Source organism: Cryptomeria japonica, chromosome 3, assembly GCF_030272615.1.
Source record: "Cryptomeria japonica chromosome 3, Sugi_1.0, whole genome shotgun sequence".
NCBI classification, from domain to species: Eukaryota; Viridiplantae; Streptophyta; class Pinopsida; order Cupressales; family Cupressaceae; genus Cryptomeria; species Cryptomeria japonica.
In genome coordinates this window covers 647,529,624-647,548,150 of record NC_081407.1, presented here as the reverse complement: position 1 = coordinate 647,548,150, position 18,527 = coordinate 647,529,624, and the positions used below count along the sequence as shown (strand labels likewise).

Here is an 18,527-nt window from a genome sequence, read left to right as displayed (position 1 = left end):
GGACCATTTGGCTATCCACTGTTCCTTCACTGCTTCAATTTGGGAACGTTTTCTTAAGAATTTTTGTATGGAATAGGTGTTTCCTAACTCTATCCAAGATTTGTTCCATTCTTGGAGTTATCATTGGTCTAACCCCACTTTGAGATCTTTGTGTCAGCTCTCACTCCCTCATATCTTGTAGGGGATCTGGAAAGAAAGAAACAACTACATCTTCAAGGACACTTCTCTCACCCAGGTTGTTTTTCAGAAAATTCAAAGGGCTATTGTGGAGAACATTAGGATCATTGGAGAACCATGCAATTCTATCAACCCCATGGAAACTCACATTCTCAACTCCTAGAATCTGAAGAGTGCTATTAGTACTCATTCTAAACAAAGAAATAGACTTGAAGCCAGATGGCACTCTCCCCCTCATGGTTGGATCAAAATCAACTTTGATGGAGCTGCTAAAGGCAATCTTGGCCCAGCGGGATGTGATGCATTTTTCAGAGATGAAAATGGCAGTTATAAGGAAATGATTGTTGTTCCTATAGGTTGCCAAACTAACCACATGGTGGAAGCTATGGCTACCCTCCAAGGTATTCTCCTGGCTAAAAGATGGAATTGTCCCTATCTATGGATTGAGGGGGACTCTAACAACATCATCAAATGCCTAAAAGGAATTTATAAGCCTTCATGGACTATCAACAACATTATAAAGGCTTCTAGAGATCTCATTAACACCTTCGATAAATGTTTTATTTCCCACATTTACTGTGAAGAAAATGGCCCTGTTGACTAGGCAACCAATGTGGTGGTCACTCACAACAATATGGTCACCTGGAAGGGTGAGGAGGGTCTCCTCAATGACGTCAAATCGATCATTTTCATGGATCGATATAACTGCACCCCAAAGATCATAAATGGACAAAATAATGATTAAAAGTATTAATTGGAGGGCTATTACTAATTATCATTGTGTCAGTACCATTAATAATAAGATGAATGCCACCTTTTTCCACGCTTTCTAGGTTTTTGGGGTCGCTTCGAGAAATTTCTTTCCTGTAGCTTTCTGCAACTCTCGGCTTTCTATTTTGAATAGCGAAACTATGGTAGAAAACATGCGTTGCTATGAGCCCAACAACTATAAGGAGTGGAAACAAAAGGAGGAAATTTGGAGCATCTTGCAGCAGGGTGGGTTTACGAAGTATATGGAGAGACTCCATAGTAGGGATGCCAAAATCACTAATTTTTTCTGCAAAAATTGGAGGAAGGGCACCCTGAAGATGGGAGATCAAACTATCTCCATTGATGAAGACCTCACTGCTTAGGTTATGGGTCTTCATAGGGAAGGAAGCAATTTCTATAGGGACAAAAAACTTAGCAAGGAGGCCATTGAGCGATACCCTAAAACGACAAAGGAGAAGAAGCGCCTGGTTAAGGTAAACAAGACCTACTACCCTCCTAGGACATTTATTAAGCCGTGGAGGGAGATTCTGTTTGCTATTATGCGATACATTACCTTGGACGACAAATTCACCAAAGTGTATGGCTACCATTTTGTATTGCTCAACCATTTCAGGTATGATGAAAAAGTTAACATACCATATATCCTGATTTGTTCAATGAATGCTACCATTAGATCCCATAGAGAGAACCCTAAGGGAGATACAACCATGCACCAAGGTCTTATGGTTTTAATTTATGACCATTTAAAAGCTAATGAAATTGCCTGCCCCTAGCCTTCTATCTCTGAGTCTGAGGAGGAAGGGTTGGATTCTGATTTTTTTATGGGTGATGAGTCTGAAAGTGATTCGATAAGTGAGTCAGAGGAGAATTTGGAAGACTCTGAAGTTGAACTTGGTAAGAAAAGAAAACAGGTGAGTATTAAGCCGTCCTCTTCTAAGGGTAAGAAAAAACTAAAGAAAAGGTTTTCCAGATTCACTCCTCCTCCTCCTCCTCGGAGGTCTCCGAGGACTCTGAGAAGGATGAACCCTAGTCCCCTTGGAAAAAGAAAACTAAAACTTCCATTCAGATAAGGAGGAAACAGAAAAGGTAGGACAATTATGAAATGGAATTGGAGGATAAAGTGCAGAGAAAGGATCTTGACATCGACCAAAAAGTGGAGGAGGAGATCACAGGGGAAGGTTTTGATCAGAGGGTTGGTGAAAATGCCGAACAGATCACTAGTGGAGATGTTCCCAATAATGAACATGACAATGCTGGCGAGAAAAGCCCCCCTTCAATTCCTCCTATAGAGGGTTTGAAAGGGTTTGTGGACTCCCTTGATTGGTTAATTAACAGTCACAAGAAAGTTGTGGAGGATAATAAGAAGCTAAGCCACAGGGTTAAAATTTTGGAGACAATCAGTAATGGTGAAGGTAAATCTATGGCTAAATATGTTGAGCATTTGAGTAAAACTACTACCAGAGCTGAAGAGATTAGAGATGCCTTCAACCCCAAGTTTGAGCAAATTGAGAAGCCCCTGGCAGAGATAAAAACCAATGACAATGCTAAGGACCATAGAATAGCGGAAACTGACAACAAATTCAACAAAATTGAAAAATGCCTCAAAAGCATTGCTAAACAAAGCCATAACATTTTGAAAGCCTCGACTGACAATACCAAGATTCTTATCAGCAAACTAGAGAACAAGAAGGATTCCCTGGAGCTAGAACCTGACACTGGAGGTATGGGAGAGGTGCAAGGACCAGAGGCAAGAAGAAGGAGAAGAAGCCAAACAAGGAAATTGAAGAACTCAAAGTTGCTTCGGAAAACTATGATCTGCTGGTCAATAAGGCGGCTGATCTTCTTAAGTCTTTGTAGTTGCTATTTGTTATTTAGGTCTTTTATCTGTTTTTTCACTTTGTTGTTCCTTTCTTTTGTTGTCCATTTGGTTTACTGACCTTTTTGCCAGTCTTTTGGAATCTGTTTCTATGCTGGTTTGGATGCTCTATGTTGAACAATCTTATGCTCCTATGTTAAAGGTTTCGGGTTTTTAAAACCTATTTTTCTTATTAATCAGAACAAAGTTGGTCAGACTTTGATACCAACTAAATGGAGATTAGATAGTGGAAACAAACACCAAACAATAATGTAAGTAGGAGGGTTACATAAATTATTTATTTAGTTCTTTAAATTATTACAATTTAGATGCACATTCATTTTAAAAAATAAAACAATAAATACCACAACACAGATTTATTGTTGGCATTCTATGTTGGCAAATGCACAATCTAATGAGAAATTGTAGGTGATTGAAGGTATTGTCATTGATGGCAACCTTACAGTCATGTGATACCGACAGGCAAACTCAGGCACTGACACCAATAGACTCTACACCGGTATACAGATCACCGACACCCAAAAGAAGATTACTGGCACCATGGCTGACAAGAATTTTGTATAAATGTATTTTGTAATTAATTGTAAAATCTTTTGTAAACCAACATGGTGGATTGTAATATGAGTCATATATATATGAGATCATTATAGATCATTTAAAGAGCAAAGTATGAAAAAGAATATAGCAGACCTAATGTGCGAATTATTAGGATAAGGATTTATGTATATTGCAGAGCCTAAACCGATATTGAATCTGGCATAGAAGATGCTAATCTGAAGCAGTACAAGACATTGGATTTGTATAATCCAATTTTGTAAGTCAGTGTGACTTCTTTTGTAACTAAGTAGTGAGCTCTAGGCACTTGGCCTTCCTGCATGTGCAGGCCCCTATTGTAGACAGTAATATTCCCTTATTGGCCAGTAAGCGAATATTGTGGGTCACAAATCCCACCAAGGTTTTTCCCACACTGGGTTTCCTCATTAAAATATTGTGTTATGTTGGAATAATGATATATTTGTCATTAGTGAATACACTTAGTGAAAACACTTATTCAATTTTGAATGTTACCGAGCTCATCACTCAGTCTACAGCCTATACCGAGCATTCAGCAAAGCTCACCGATTAAACAGTTCAAACCGAGTAGTAAGACTGTCACCGAGCATATGAGACAAACAATAGTTACCGAGAAGTCAGTTCAGACCGAGTCACCAGTGGTTACCGAGTGACACTATATCTACCGAGTCACCACAGCTACCGAGTTCCAAGCTACACTTCGGGACTAGTATGGACCGAGCTTCTACTCTTACCGAGAGCATTACGATGCCGAGTACTGTAGTGGACGCCGTGTATCAGAAGATCACCGAGCCAACTTGAGGAACCGCGTATCTACCGACTCAGTAATATTTTGTTCACCTATGTAAGGCCGACTTAAGAATGAGTTTATGTTATTAATTTGTATGAGGCCGACTTTATGAAATGTAAATGTAATTATGGACGGTATATATATGTGATGTATTATACCATCTGTAGTATGTATAAAAAATGTAAGATGTATGGATATGCAAAATTAGAAAGAGCAGAGCAGAAACTGCATTAAGGCAGCAGACCAGAACATTTTCGCAGAGTCAGTAAAGGAGCAGAATCGACATATCTATCTCAGAAGGAGATCAATACTAAAAGGATCTTATCAGCAATAAAGTTGTAAGTCAAGATCTACTGTTTCATCCTAACAGTTGAATCAGTTTGTAAATCCTTTTACCGGGTAGACTTAACAGTCTTTTGTAAATCTCTTAACCGAGTGCATACTTCATTGTATGTTTGTAAATCCTCTAACAAGGTGGACCTAGCAGTCCAAATTTGCTTCTAACAGGGCAGATCATCAGAAGTGATCATTGTAAGCCTTAACCGGCCAACTTTTACTGCAGTACCAAAGTTTTGTGGGTACCATCCCCACCCCAGTTTTACTTTCTATTTGAAAGGTTTCTGGGTCACCAAATCTTTGTGTTATGTGTTGTGAATGATTATATTTTCATGCATGCAGTAGATTAAATGAATGAATGGTTTAATATATGCAAGTGCAGAAATGAATTAAAAGTTTTAAGCGTTACTGATTCACCCCTCCCCTCTCAGTAACTTGGTTAGTCCTGAATATTTTCAACAATTGGTATCAGAGCTTTGTGGTTCTCAGAGCAAAAGTTTGACAGCTTGAGAAAAGATCAAGACAATGGAGATATTCAGACTTGACAAAGCTATTAAGAATGAAAAGCTAGATCTGGAAATGGCCATAGCACAACTCAAAGAAGCAAGAGAACATCTTTCCCAATCCCTAAAAAGAAGAAAGGAACTAGCAAAAGAAATAAATGATCATGAGTATGTTGAAACAAAAATTGAAGATCTCTTTCCTACAAGCAGTTCAAATGAAGTAGATGAAGCAAACAATGCAATCAAAGAACTCCTAGAAAAAAATGGATTACTGCAAAAAGAAGTAAGGATGCTAAGAAGAGAACAGGAAATTCAGTCTGCAAGATTTTGTGAAATCTTGGAACAAAGGAATAAAATGCAAAATGAAATAGAAGGAAGAAACAATGAAATTGTACAGCATGAAGATCTCACCGAGCAACTCTCCAATGCAAATGAAGAGATCAAAATTCTCAAAGAACAGAATGAAAGTTTGAAAAATGAGCTAGATATTCAAAAGCAAGCAAATGAAAGGACAATGAAATCTCAAACAGATCAATTAAATGAGCAAAATCTTCACAAACAAAAAGGTAACGCTGGTCTTGGTTACAATGAAGAAGGTGAATCTTCCGAGCAAGGTAGCCAAAGAAATCAAAGACCTACATGCAATTACTGTGGTAAGACAGGTCACACATCAAACAAATGTTGGAGCAATGGAAAGACAAGATTCAAAGGCAAATGCTACAGCTGTAATCAGCATGGTCACAAGGCTAGTGAATGCAAGGAAAAACCAAAATTTGAAGGCAAATGTCACAAATGCAAGAAACAAGGTCACAAGGCATCAGAATGTAGAACAAAGACATTCACTCCAGCAGAACAAATTGTCAAAGCAATATTTGGTTGGGATTACAATACCTGGTGCAGATGTCATTATTGTGGAGAATATGGACACATTGGGATGAATTGTATAAGGCATCATCTAAGGAAGAAAGATACAACTATAAGATGTTATACATGCACTGAACTCGGACATATAGCCAATAACTGCATGAACACGAAGAAGGTTGAAGATGAAAAGAAAGCTAAAGCTGACAACATTCGGAAACAGATGAGACAGTAGTGGGTTCCTAAATCTACCGAGCAGGATAATTCAAGCAATGGTCCTGTCACTCAAGAATTGGGTGACCCCACCATTACAAATTAGATCCATTAAAGAAGATAAGGAACTGCATTTTCAAAGCCTTACCATAAGCAGTTCCAAAATACAAAAGTATAATCGATGAAATCTGTATTTCCGATACATACAGAAAAGTCACTTACCGAGTTGAATGTTACCGAGCATGGTAAAACTGCAGACCTTACCGAGTTAGGTCAGTCTTACCGAGCAATCGCTAAAGTCATTAAGTCATCTCACCTACCCACTTATCAAGCATTAATGACAAAATTTTAATAAAAAGGGCAAAATCGACTTCATTCTTCACCGCGTTATTCAGCATTCAAAGAGCTTAGGTTTTCAAAGTGCTTAAGGAGATTTAAGACGAATTTGCAGTGAAGGATCTAAAAAGAACTCGTTCCATTCAGCAATGACTTCCACTAGCACCACCAGCAGGAGCAAGGTGAAGAAGACTTCCAATATGTTAGTGAAAGGAGTTAAATGGACAGCGTCGAACTTCAAACTCGTTCTAGCAATCGCAGAATCACTCGACCCAAGTGGAGCACAGTCCAGAATTCCTTCCAAGGTACTTCTTATCAATGACATTCATACTCATTTCAAATGCACTATTCAGGAGTTAGGGACTTTAGAAATGGACAATGCCCTAAGTCAGCTATGTGTTGACAAAACCCTAAAACCCGAGCATAGACATTTGGAAATCAAAGGTTTGACCCATATCCCACACCTACCAAGAAATTTTCAAGTGAAATGGATTAGGTATGTATTGAGCCATGTACATGATGGGCAACTATGGTTAGATCAACCTATCTTAATAACAAAGAAGATGATTCATAGGATCACAGGTTTACCAATGTCAGACAAAGCAAAATCCACCAAAACCCTAGGTCGGGATGAACTGCAGGAGTTAACTCTTGCCGAGTGGGATGGCAGAGGATTGAAAATTAACAATGTATCTGATGTTGAACTTAAATTTGGTATTATTATCATTGCATATAAGCTGTATAGTTCCAGTAGGCTAAATAGTGTGGCATGTGAGGCAGTAGACCTTGCCTACAAGGTAGTAAAGAAGAACATGGATTTTGACCTAGCAGAGGTTTTACTAACACAATTCAACAAGAACATGGACAGTATAAGGACATCAAAGAATAATCCATGCAAATTCGGTTCTTTGTTGATTTGTATATTTTTCTATGTACAAAACTTTTTCCCTTCTAAAGGCACAGTAGTATGGAGGAAGGATACTCCAATTTTGTATCAGATAAATGAGTTTATAGCAGAAATAGGTCAGAATTTTGAGACAGTAATGGATAATTATTTTGAAGAATTTAAGGACAAAATGAACAACAGGTTCAGGATTCCTCCTAAGTTGGTAAAAGATTACAAGGATGATATATGTTTCATGGTAGACTGTGATAAAGTTTACATCCAGGCAGCCATACCCCGAGTGGCATGGGTAAAACCATTGCCCTATGAAATTAACATAGATGAAGCAAGGGATATAATAGAAGCCCTGATAAATGAACCAGCCATTCCCAACACCCCTGCATTTGGCACTTATGATGAGGCCAAAGCCAGAATTGAGCTTGAAATCAAGCTTCCAAAGGCCATCACCAGTACCAAGAGAAAGGCAGCTAAAGAAACAGAAGAGGAATCAGAAGAGGAAGCAGAAACACCAAAGAAGAAAGGCAAAGTAGTAATCACCAAGCCTAAACTTAAAACTGCAGTGTTCACAAGGAGAACCAGGAAAGGGTAGAAAGAAAGTGAAGTTGTATTCAGGAAACCCCCTCCTACCTTCGAAGAAAAATTGAAACAGTTGGAACAAGGATCTGGCATGTCTAACTTCAAGGCACTGAAGTATGAAAGCAGATCAGATGCAGAAAAGATGCAGATCGAGGAGCTTTTATTGAACAAAATGGGTAAATGGAAATATACCCCAGATGATATCAGTTCTCAAATTCCAAATGAGCTTCTAGTCAGGATTAGACCAAGATGGACTTCAGCAGTGCAAATTGTCAAAGACATTTATGCACAAACCTTAAAACAGTTGTTACCGAGCCTGACATATAAAGAAGTAAAAGAGGCATTAAAGGAGAATGAACACCAAATGACACTTAGGTTTCATACCTTCTTAGTTCTCTCCAAGCAGATAGAAGCGATATTAAATAATGCCACAATTGTGTGGAAAAGGATATATAAGCTGCCAATGCCATCTGACCCCACGGTAACAATTGAGGGTGATAAAGATGATGAAGAGGATGAAGAGGAGAAGGAAGAAGAAGAAGCAGCTGAGGAAGAAGGTGACACGGTGATAATAGATGATGAAGAAGACACGGTGATAATAGGTGATGAAGAAGATGATCTTGAACAGGTAGCAGCAGAAGTCATTGCATCTCTTCCTCACTCACCGCAGAAAGGCGTTGCATCATCAGCTTCAGCCAGCAGGATTGTGAGCACAGTAGCTACATCTATTGCTCAATCCTTGCCAATCACCTCTCAGCTCCAGACCCCAACAGTTACCTCATCCACTGAGCTGCAGAGCATGTCATTATCTACCGGGATGCAGAGTGTTGCCTCTACCGAGCAACAAGTGACTTCTTCAGTCACCGAGATCACAACTTCTCCTACAGCATGTATAGTAAGTTTTGCAACCTCTCCAGTTTTGACACATTCTTTAGCACAAATGATCACACCAATCAGCACTCCTGTATGTACATCAATTTTGGGAGCAGTCGGTACATCCATGAGTCTTCCTCTAGTAAATCCCATTCCAGTTATAACAGCTACTCCAACCTTATCAACCATTGTAACTACATCAAAAGATAAGGAAGTAAGCACAGAAGTAATACAAAAGACACCTTTAAAACTTCTGCTTACCGGCAAGTCTATAGAGGATGATATAGATCTGGATAAAGAGATTGTCATTCCACAAATAGACCTCAATACTGCATCAATTGATGAAATGAGATTGATCAGCCAGTTGTTAGAACAGAAAGCAAAACAAAAACAACTAAGAAGTGAGAGAGACAGGGAATTCAACATCATAAACGGTGCAAAGACTATTCTCACAGATGCCTTAGGTATAAAAGTTGATCCCTCTCAACACATTTTGCTACAACTCGAAGAGGCTGTGAACAGATTCAATGAGGACTCATCAGGAGAAGAGAAACTGATAGAAAGAACCAAGAAGAAATTTGATAACAAGGTGCTTGAGCACATTGCTCAGCAGATAGCAATAAAACAAGTTGAATTGACCACTATTTTGGTCAAGTTAGAAAATTCTTTTAATAATATAACTTCATTTTGTGCAAAGTTATGTGATGTTACCGAGTTCACAAAAGGAATCAGAGATCAACTGAAGAAAATTGATGATGATCTGAAAGTAAGTGCACAACAGTTGCAGCTTGACCCCAGCTCAAGCTCAACTCACCATTCAAACATCAGATTCCTATTAGATAAGCAATCAGAATTGCTCAGGGAAGATGCAAGGATCCGGTCTACATTGTTAGATATTCAGAATATGATCCTTCCTAACATGGATACAATGCAGAAACACATTACACATTCCAAAACATTGATCCATGATAACAGTTTTTCAGTTGCAGAGCATGTAATTGAACTATCAGCCAAAGTTCAAGTTGCATTGTCTATTTGCACAATTTTGCAAGAAAATTGGGATAAGACCTTGGCTCATATCAAACAAGTACACTCAAAGTTTATCTCACACTTTAATATTTCTATTTGAGTTATCTATTCTTTGGCATTATTGTCAAAAAGGGGGAGAATATGGAACATATTAGAGACAAAGGGAGAATGTAAATAACAATTGGTATAGAGATAAGTGTATAGAATTATATGTATATTCTATGGGGGAGTTATGTACAGTGAGATATACAGGTATATACAGCAATCTACAATTGGTATCAATTTTGAAGAATCAAGTCAGCATGACAGATTCATTTTTGTCTCATAAGTGTTTTTGTCACTAATGCCAAAGGGGGAGATTGTTGGAATAATGATATATTTGTCATTAGTGAATACACTTAGTGAAAACACTTATTCGATTTTGAATGTTACCGAGCTCATCACTCAGTCTACAGCCTATACCGAGCATTCAGCAAAGCTCATCGATTAAACAGTTCAAACCGAGCAGTAAGACTGTCACCGAGCATATGAGACAAACAGCAGTTACCGAGAAGTCAGTTCAGACCGAGTCACCAGTGGTTACCGAGTGACACTATATCTACTGAGTCACCACAGCTACCGAGTTCCAAGCTACACTTCGGGACTAGTATGGACCGAGCTTCTACTCTTACCGAGAGCATGACGATGCCGAGTACTGTAGTGGACGCCGTGTATCAGAAGATCACCGAGCCAGCTTGAGGAACCGAGTATCTACCGACTCAGTAATATTTTGTTCACCTATGTAAGGCCGACTTCAGAATGAGTTTATGTTATTAATTTGTATGAGGCCGACTTTATGAAATGTAAATGTAATTATGGACGGTATATATATGTGATGTATTATACCATTTGTAGTATGTATAAAAAATGTAAGATGTATGGATATGCAAAATTAGAAAGAGCAGAGCAGAAACTGCATTAAGGCAGCAGACCAGAACATTTTCGCAGAGTCAGTAAAGGAGCAGAATCGACATATCTATCTCAGAAGGAGATCAATACTAAAAGGATCTTATCAGCAATAAAGTTGTAAGTCAAGATCTACTGTTTCATCCTAACAGTTGAATCAGTTTGTAAATCCTTTTACCGGGTAGACTTAACAGTCTTTTGTAAATCTCTTAACCGAGTGCATACTTCATTGTATGTTTGTAAATCCTCTAACAAGGTGGACCTAGTAGTCCAAATTTGCTTCTAACAGGGCAGATCATCAGAAGTGATCATTGTAAGCCTTAACCGGCCAACTTTTACTGCAGTACCAAAGTTTTGTGGGTACCATCCCCACCCCAGTTTTACTTTCTATTTGAAAGGTTTCTGGGTCACCAAATCTTTGTGTTATGTGTTGTGAATGATTATATTTTCATGCATGCAGTAGATTAAATGAATGAATGGTTTAATATATGCAAGTGCAGAAATGAATTAAAAGTTTTAAGCGTTACTGATTCACCCCTCCCCTCTCAGTAACTTGGTTAGTCCTGAATATTTTCAACAGTGTTATGGTGTGTCTCTTATGTTGTGGTTGTTATTCTTATTTACTGCATTATTTTTGGTTTATCGGTACACAGTTTTAATATGCTTTTCATGTTATAAGTTAAGAAAATTATCCAACCGGTCAGATATTGATTCACCCCCCCTCTCAGTATCTTTGGGAATCCTAACATTCTACACTCTTATGAGAATAATTGATGTTGTCATTGATGGCAACCAACTGGAAACTCACTGAATTGGTTTCTACATGCCCGACATCACAAACTTCATACATCGGTAGACATCGACAACGACAAGCACTTCACCAGCATTCAGATTACATCGTCAACAAAGCATACCGACACTCGAGTCGACATGGGATAAAGTTTTGTTTATATGAATTGTTTTATAATGTAATTATATTTTTTAAGCTGTGTTGGGACTCATAAAAATTTGAGGAATTTGAGAGGCCCATTTCAAAATTTTATATTTGCACTTTCAAAGGACCACCTAATGAGTGAACTTGAGTGGCCTAGTTTGAAAGAGGGTAAAATGGAGCCGATTGATTATCAAGGGGTAAGGCTTGGGAAATATGTCCTACACCTTTCATTTGGCCTATGTAGTGTTCTACAACTTTTAGATTCCAGTTTAGATCAGTTTATCAAGTACCCATTTCAAGGGGTGGACTGAAAATTGTTATAGGTGCAAATGCAGATTTTATCAAATGACTTACTTTGAGGCTTTGCATTTTATGACTAGTTGATCATCATATTGAAATTCAAAGTGCATTGAATTGTGTGCATATAGGTGAGTCCACATGTCAAGTTTCAAGTCTTTATGAATCCATTTGCTCATCTTGTCAAGCTCAGTTTATTTGCAATTTGTACTGTTTGCATAAGTCCCTGTTTCAATAGCTAGTCGGAGCACCACTTTGCACGTGTAAAATTTGCCCCGGTGAATTTCATGTTAGGATGTTTATTTCGGGCTATTATTGGTATGAAAGACAAGCTATATTTCTAGTTTGAATCCTATACCAATCCATTTGATCAGTTTTCCAAAATGGTTTCTTGAGCCATTTTACTGAGTTTTCTGCACTTTCATTGTTGCACTTGTTAAAGTTACCATTTTTATGAACTTATATCTTACACCCTATCAGCTTCCTGGTCAAATTGAACATTCCAAGGTCTTCTCTGTACTTCAAAGTATCTATGCCCCAGATTTAGGGATCTATGGAGATCATTTGATATTTTTAGTAAGGGCATTTTGAGGTCCCTGCACATTGATTTTAACAGGTTCAAATGCTGGCAGAGTAATTTAATCAACTTTGTGCATTAATATCTTACCACTCGGGATTTGTCATGAGGAGTGGTTTTGCAGGGTGATAGTCAATATATTAGACTACTTGTCCTTCAGATGGCGGAATACAGAAAGATGTTTTAATTAGTTTTCAGAGCCAGTTCCTGAGGCCATTTCAGTGTTTTGGGCACAAGTGCCCGAAAGTTGCAAACTCAGTTCAGTGATCAGAAAATTCTGCCAATAAACTCCAGAGGCATGTTCAAGATACCTGAAAGTTTTTCAAGGGTCAGTGGCATGAAAACAATTTTTTTTTTAGCCGGACCCACTTTGGGGCCCGACCTGACTTGTAGCTTCATGCATCTTTTCAGGCAAAGTTTAAATTGTTATTTTAAATCATGTGTTTTATGATTTAAGAGATATAGAAGAAGCTAGAGAATATTATAAGAGAAATATGGACATTTATGGTACATTGAAGCAGATGCCTAGCTATTTGATAGCTGAAAGGGCATAAAACCAAAGTTTTCAAATTTTGGTAGCATTCTCCCTGACAGATGGCGTGGTATGTTTGTGAGGGCAAAGAAGCTTAAAAGATTTCTAGAAAATATAAATTGGCAAGTGAAGCCAAGTCTTGTATGGCATGAAGGCCATGAAACATCAAGTAAATTGCAATGGCGTTAAATGCCAAAGTTCTCCTTGGCCCTTCAAGCAATTCCAGAATGATTTTGAAATTTCCCTCTGAATGGTACTCTTTATAAACTTTCAACAAATTGCAATTGGTAAATGACTTGCGTGGCCATTAAATTCCTTAGGCAAATGCAATGGTAGGTGTAAATCCAATTTCCATGGCTATTGCCAACTAAACCAAATCTTGCGTGAGGTGGAGATTAGGAAGAGGCATTTAAACCTCAAGCAGAATGCAATTATCAGGTGCTACATCCTCCCCTCACGTGCCTGTTGATATCCTCCTTGTGTGGTGCATGGTAGATTAGGCTTGGTGCATTAAAATTATCAGCAATTGCAAATTGGCAGGTGTAATTGCCCTGCCCTTCCACGTGTAGTATGGAAAAGAGAAAAGAAACTTTCAAGCAGTGTGGCGTTGTATGGGTAAAAGGCATCACAAAGAAATCTTCAAACCAAATGCATTGGCAGGCAATAAACCATCAAGGAATTTCCATTGGCAGGTGCTTGACCAATGCCCCTGCGTGGTTCTGGAAGGCTCTAGAAATTGAAGCAAATGCAGTGTGGCAATTTACCTCTCCCATTGCATGCCTCCCTGTTGTGTGTGGCATTTGAACAGGCAACCATGTGAAACTTCCAGACAAATGCAAGGGGTTGCATGGAAATGGAATTGGGGATGTGAAATCCCTTAGAAATTTTCAAACAGATGTATATTGGCAGGTTTAATTCCAAATCCTCCTTGCTATGCAATGAGAAATGATGAAAACGCCATAGAAACTTTTAAACAAATGCAAATGCTAGGCATAAATTTTATCCCACATTGACAGTGCAAAGGGACTTTTCAGTGTTTAAATACAAAACCACATATATAAATAATGTCTAAATCTTGAAGGCTTTTGGCAAGTGGAGGCTTGACAACCCAGTGGACCCCACGCACGTGCACACATCCCGAGGCAACCAAATTTTGCAGCAGATGGGCGAATTAACAAATGAGCAAGTTGCAGATGATCTGACAATCGTCGCTATACCACAATGGAAATACAACTGAACTTTAATCATTGCGACATGATGAATGAATGGTGGGGCCCGCTAGAAAAGAGCAGCTCAGGTGTTAAAGGTCGAGTAGGTCCGAGGCAGATCCAATGGCTGTCGCTATACCACGATGAGAAATAGCTCGCCGGTTAATCATCATGACTTTGCGACAAGGCGGGCCTAGGTCCAGTGGCGGGTCCGGTTCAAGGTGAGGTGGCGGTCCAGTGGATTTGTGAATGAACCATGAGGTGCCACATGGCAGAGCGCAGATCAAAAATAGAGTAAAAATTAAAATTAAATGTATAGTCCAGACTATTGAAAAAATTCAAAAAATTTAAATGATTGATCTGCATCCAGGATTTATTCGTTAGAGGAGTATGTTTTACTCAAATATGCAAGTAGTATATGTCATTGGAAAGCTCTCGAACTAGGGAATTGATTTCTGTAGTTAGTTTCAACAAATCTCAGATATTTGGAGAGAAGTTTCCATGGGAAGGATAAAGGAAAATCTTCAGTTGGGGAAAGAGGACACTTGGTGATTTCTGATGCAGATCTAATATTTTCCCTCCTCTTTTTATTCTCTATTCTTCTCATTTGTAAGGGATCACAAGAATTTTGTAAGAAAGCTCTGGCAAAATATATTTAGGGTTTTTTTTGTTTTTGGAAGATCATTCTGAGTTATGTATAATTTTGATGGAGAATATTAATATACAAATCATAACATTTTGAGCCCTGACTCATGCTGTCTTCTTGTCTGCATGATTGGTTACCATTTTGATGATATGATCTAGGATTGTTTAATTAAATAAGTTGCAAGGCAATTTACGAAAATGTTTTAGGTTGTTCTCTCAAGGAGGGAAATTAAATATACTTAAATCCTTTTCGTTGGTAATCAGTGATTCTACTTGAATTTGATGGTTGGGTTTAGCATATGGTGAGAGTTTATATATATCAGACATATATAGATTTAGTTAAGCAAATGTAATGACATGTATGTAAGTTTCTTCTGTCAATTCTTATCCAACTCTGGATGACTCTGAGGCCTAGATAATGTTGGAATATGTGTCTCTAATTCACTTGACAATAGTCCATACTGATCGGAGTAAGTCTTGCCGATGAAATAGTATGAAGGTTTTTGTTATGAGCTCTATCGACATGACTCTTGCTGATGTATTCTTCTCTGTTGGCTATCGAAGTAACAATTTTGAAGTCATCTCGATGACCCGATAAAGCCCAGGGTAACTTTGGCTATCGGAGTAACAATTTTGAAGTCATCCCGATGAACCGATAAAGCCCGGGGTAACTTCGGCTATCGGAGTAACAATTTTGAAGTCATCTCGATGACCCGATGAAGCCCGGGATAACTTTAGCTATCAGAGTAACAGTTTTGGAGTCATCCTGATGACCCAATGGAGTCACCTTCTGATGTTCGGGTTGCGTATTGGCTATCGGAATGACTTGTGCAGCAATGTGCCGATGATCCGATGAAGTCATCTCGGCTATCGGGTTGACATTCTGAATGTTATGTCGATGCCCCGATGAGCTCACTCTATCTGGTCTCAAAGTGTTCTACTCATCGGTATTATATTTTTCCTTGTGTTCCGATGACCCAATGAAATCATCTTGTCAGGCTGGCGATGCAGGTTGGGATAACAGTTTTGGCTGTGGTCCGATGAGTCGATGAGTCCATGCTCTTGGTATCGACGATCAAAGTAGTAGCTATGTTCCTATTCTGATGTTCCGATGGAGACCACTCCTAGCCATCAGAGATCGGAGTACCTTTGGAGAGTTATACCGGTGACCCAATGGGGTCACCTTAGGTGATCGAGTTTCATTGGGCCATCGGCTTTACCTTTTGAATGTTGTGTCGATAACTGGTGGAGTGGACTACGGGAGCGAGGTCGAATCGAGGTTCAAAAGGTTGACTCTCGGACACTAAACATGAAACCATCGGTATAAATGAATATGAACCAACCCGGTTCTCTACTGCATGTGGATATTGGTTTTTTCATGAATGCAGACTGACACAGACAGACGGTTAGACTTCGAGCCATTGGTGCAGTTACTCTGATGAACCATCTAACCGTTAGTATTTTGGATGCCGACTGAAATCCATAGTATATGATTGAAGCCTAAGAGCTATTGTGTGTTTTGCGAAGAGTTTGATCTGATTGTTTGTATGTCTGGAATGACTGTGTAATAGAGTGAAGGAAATCTGCAGATGAGACTCTATTGTATTGTTTTAACATACTGTTAATAAAGTCGATCATTTGCTGGTGGTGGGTTTTTCTCCCGAAAGGGTTTTCCCATGTTAACTCTGTGTGTTATCTCTCTGTGCTATTTTTGTGCATGTTTTTACTCATACCATATTCAGTAAATGTTGAAGCTTTGTCTACACTAGTTAGTTTCTCCTCTGCAAATTGACATTAGGGAAGAGAATTCCACACTTGCTTTCCTTACAGATAAGGCACTGATATAGCTTGTCGAAGATTATGTCCTTCTTGGTGATCAATAACAAATGAATATGAATCTTTCTATTATGTTCAGTGATGTTTAAGGTGATAAGGTTTGCAGAAGTTGACACTGGTTTTCTGTAAGTCTTCCATCACAATTGTGAAAAGGTAATCACCAAAGGTATACCCACCTAAGCTTAGTAGAGGCTTGAAGTGTAGAAGGTTTCTGTGTAAACCTTGTCAATTATTGTCTTATACTTCTTTTTCCTTATTGTTCTCTCCATATGCGACAAAGGCTAGAGATTCTTATAGAGAAAATAAGGAAATCAGAAATTGAGAACAACAAGCTGACATGGTAAAAGACACATAAATGTATGAGATCTTATAGGTCATTTTGATATGAGAGAGATGAGAGTTGTATGAGAGGTATAGAGAGTGAGACATTTTATTGTATATGGTGATATAGTTGACAATGAAAGTTTTGGTTATAGACTAAGCTTAAACCGGTACTAAACCTAGCATGAGAGATGTTGTTTTGAGCAGTACATTGTATTAGATTTGTTAATCCATTTTTGTAGTAAGTGTGACTCTTTATTGAGCAGTGAGCTCTAGGCTGTTGGCCTCCTTGCATGTGCATGCCCCTATTGTAAGTAGTATTTATTCATTGGCCAGTGAGTAAGTATTGTGGGTCACAAATCCCACTGAGGTTTTTCCCACACTGGGTTTCCTTGTTAAATATCTTGTGTTATGGTGTGGTTCTATGCTGTCTCTATTATTTCTGTTTATCACATTAATTCTTATTTACCAATACACTATTTTTGGATGCAAAGTTATAAATAAGGTTAGATATTCTGTTAACCGGTTAGACACTGATTCACCCCCCCTCTCAGTGTCTTTGGGACTGTCATTGAATATAAAAATTGGTATTAGAGTCTGGTCCTCTATTTTCAAAATCCTAACAGCTTAAGGAAGATTCTGACATCGGTACAGATGGAGAATTTAAGAAAACAGTTGGAAGGAGCTCTTGAAGATTTTGATGCAGAAAAATTGAAGAATATCAAACTTGAAGATGATCTGAGGATTGCACAGGAATTTATTAAAGGACTTCAGGAGAACTTTGTTATAGCACAAAATAAAATAAAAGAACTTCATGAGAAAATGCAAAATGATGATGATGAAAAGGAAACTGACATTGAAAATAAGTTGAGACAAGAGAACAGTGATATGAAGAATGAAATGCAAGACATGACTATGGGGTTATGTAAGGATATTGAAGATATAAAGAAGAATGAAGAAGACTTGGCTAGGAGACTTAATGATGCAGGAAATGAAAATCTGAGACTTGGTCATGAAAATGATATGCTTAAGACAAATTTGATTCACATGTAACATGATAAAGCTGAGCTTGTGAGACAAGTTGGAATTTTGGAAAATGAGTTGGTTACTGCAAACAAACACAAAGACAAATTCAAGAAAAGTTCAGAAGAACTTGATGACATGCTTAAAAGATAGAAAACTGATGGAGATACAAATGGACTTGGATTTGAACATGGAGAAAGTTCCAGTACTGCAAACAATCAAGATCAGAACAAACCGGTAAGACAACCTAATGCTTATGAATTTAATGGGAAATGTTTTAATTGCAACAAATATGGTCACACAACAAATTAGTGTAGATTTAGAACTAATCAGAATACAAACTCACCCATCGGTCAATGTTCCAAATGCAACAAAGTTGGTCATAATTCAG

At 38.3% G+C, this 18,527-nt stretch overlaps 1 protein-coding gene across 1 annotated transcript in view; it reads left to right on the top strand.

Moving 5' to 3' along the window:
* The first annotated feature begins 1,313 nt into the window (after positions 1-1,313).
* The window catches only part of LOC131874299 (uncharacterized), a 55,412-nt gene continuing 38,198 nt past the window's right edge, over positions 1,314-18,527 (top strand). Inside the window, exons 1-3 of the mRNA XM_059217598.1 lie at positions 1,314-1,421; positions 1,722-1,859; positions 2,075-2,695. Of these exons, the coding sequence (XP_059073581.1) occupies positions 1,314-1,421; positions 1,722-1,859; positions 2,075-2,695 (867 nt within the window). The remainder of the gene's footprint in view (positions 1,422-1,721; positions 1,860-2,074; positions 2,696-18,527) is intronic.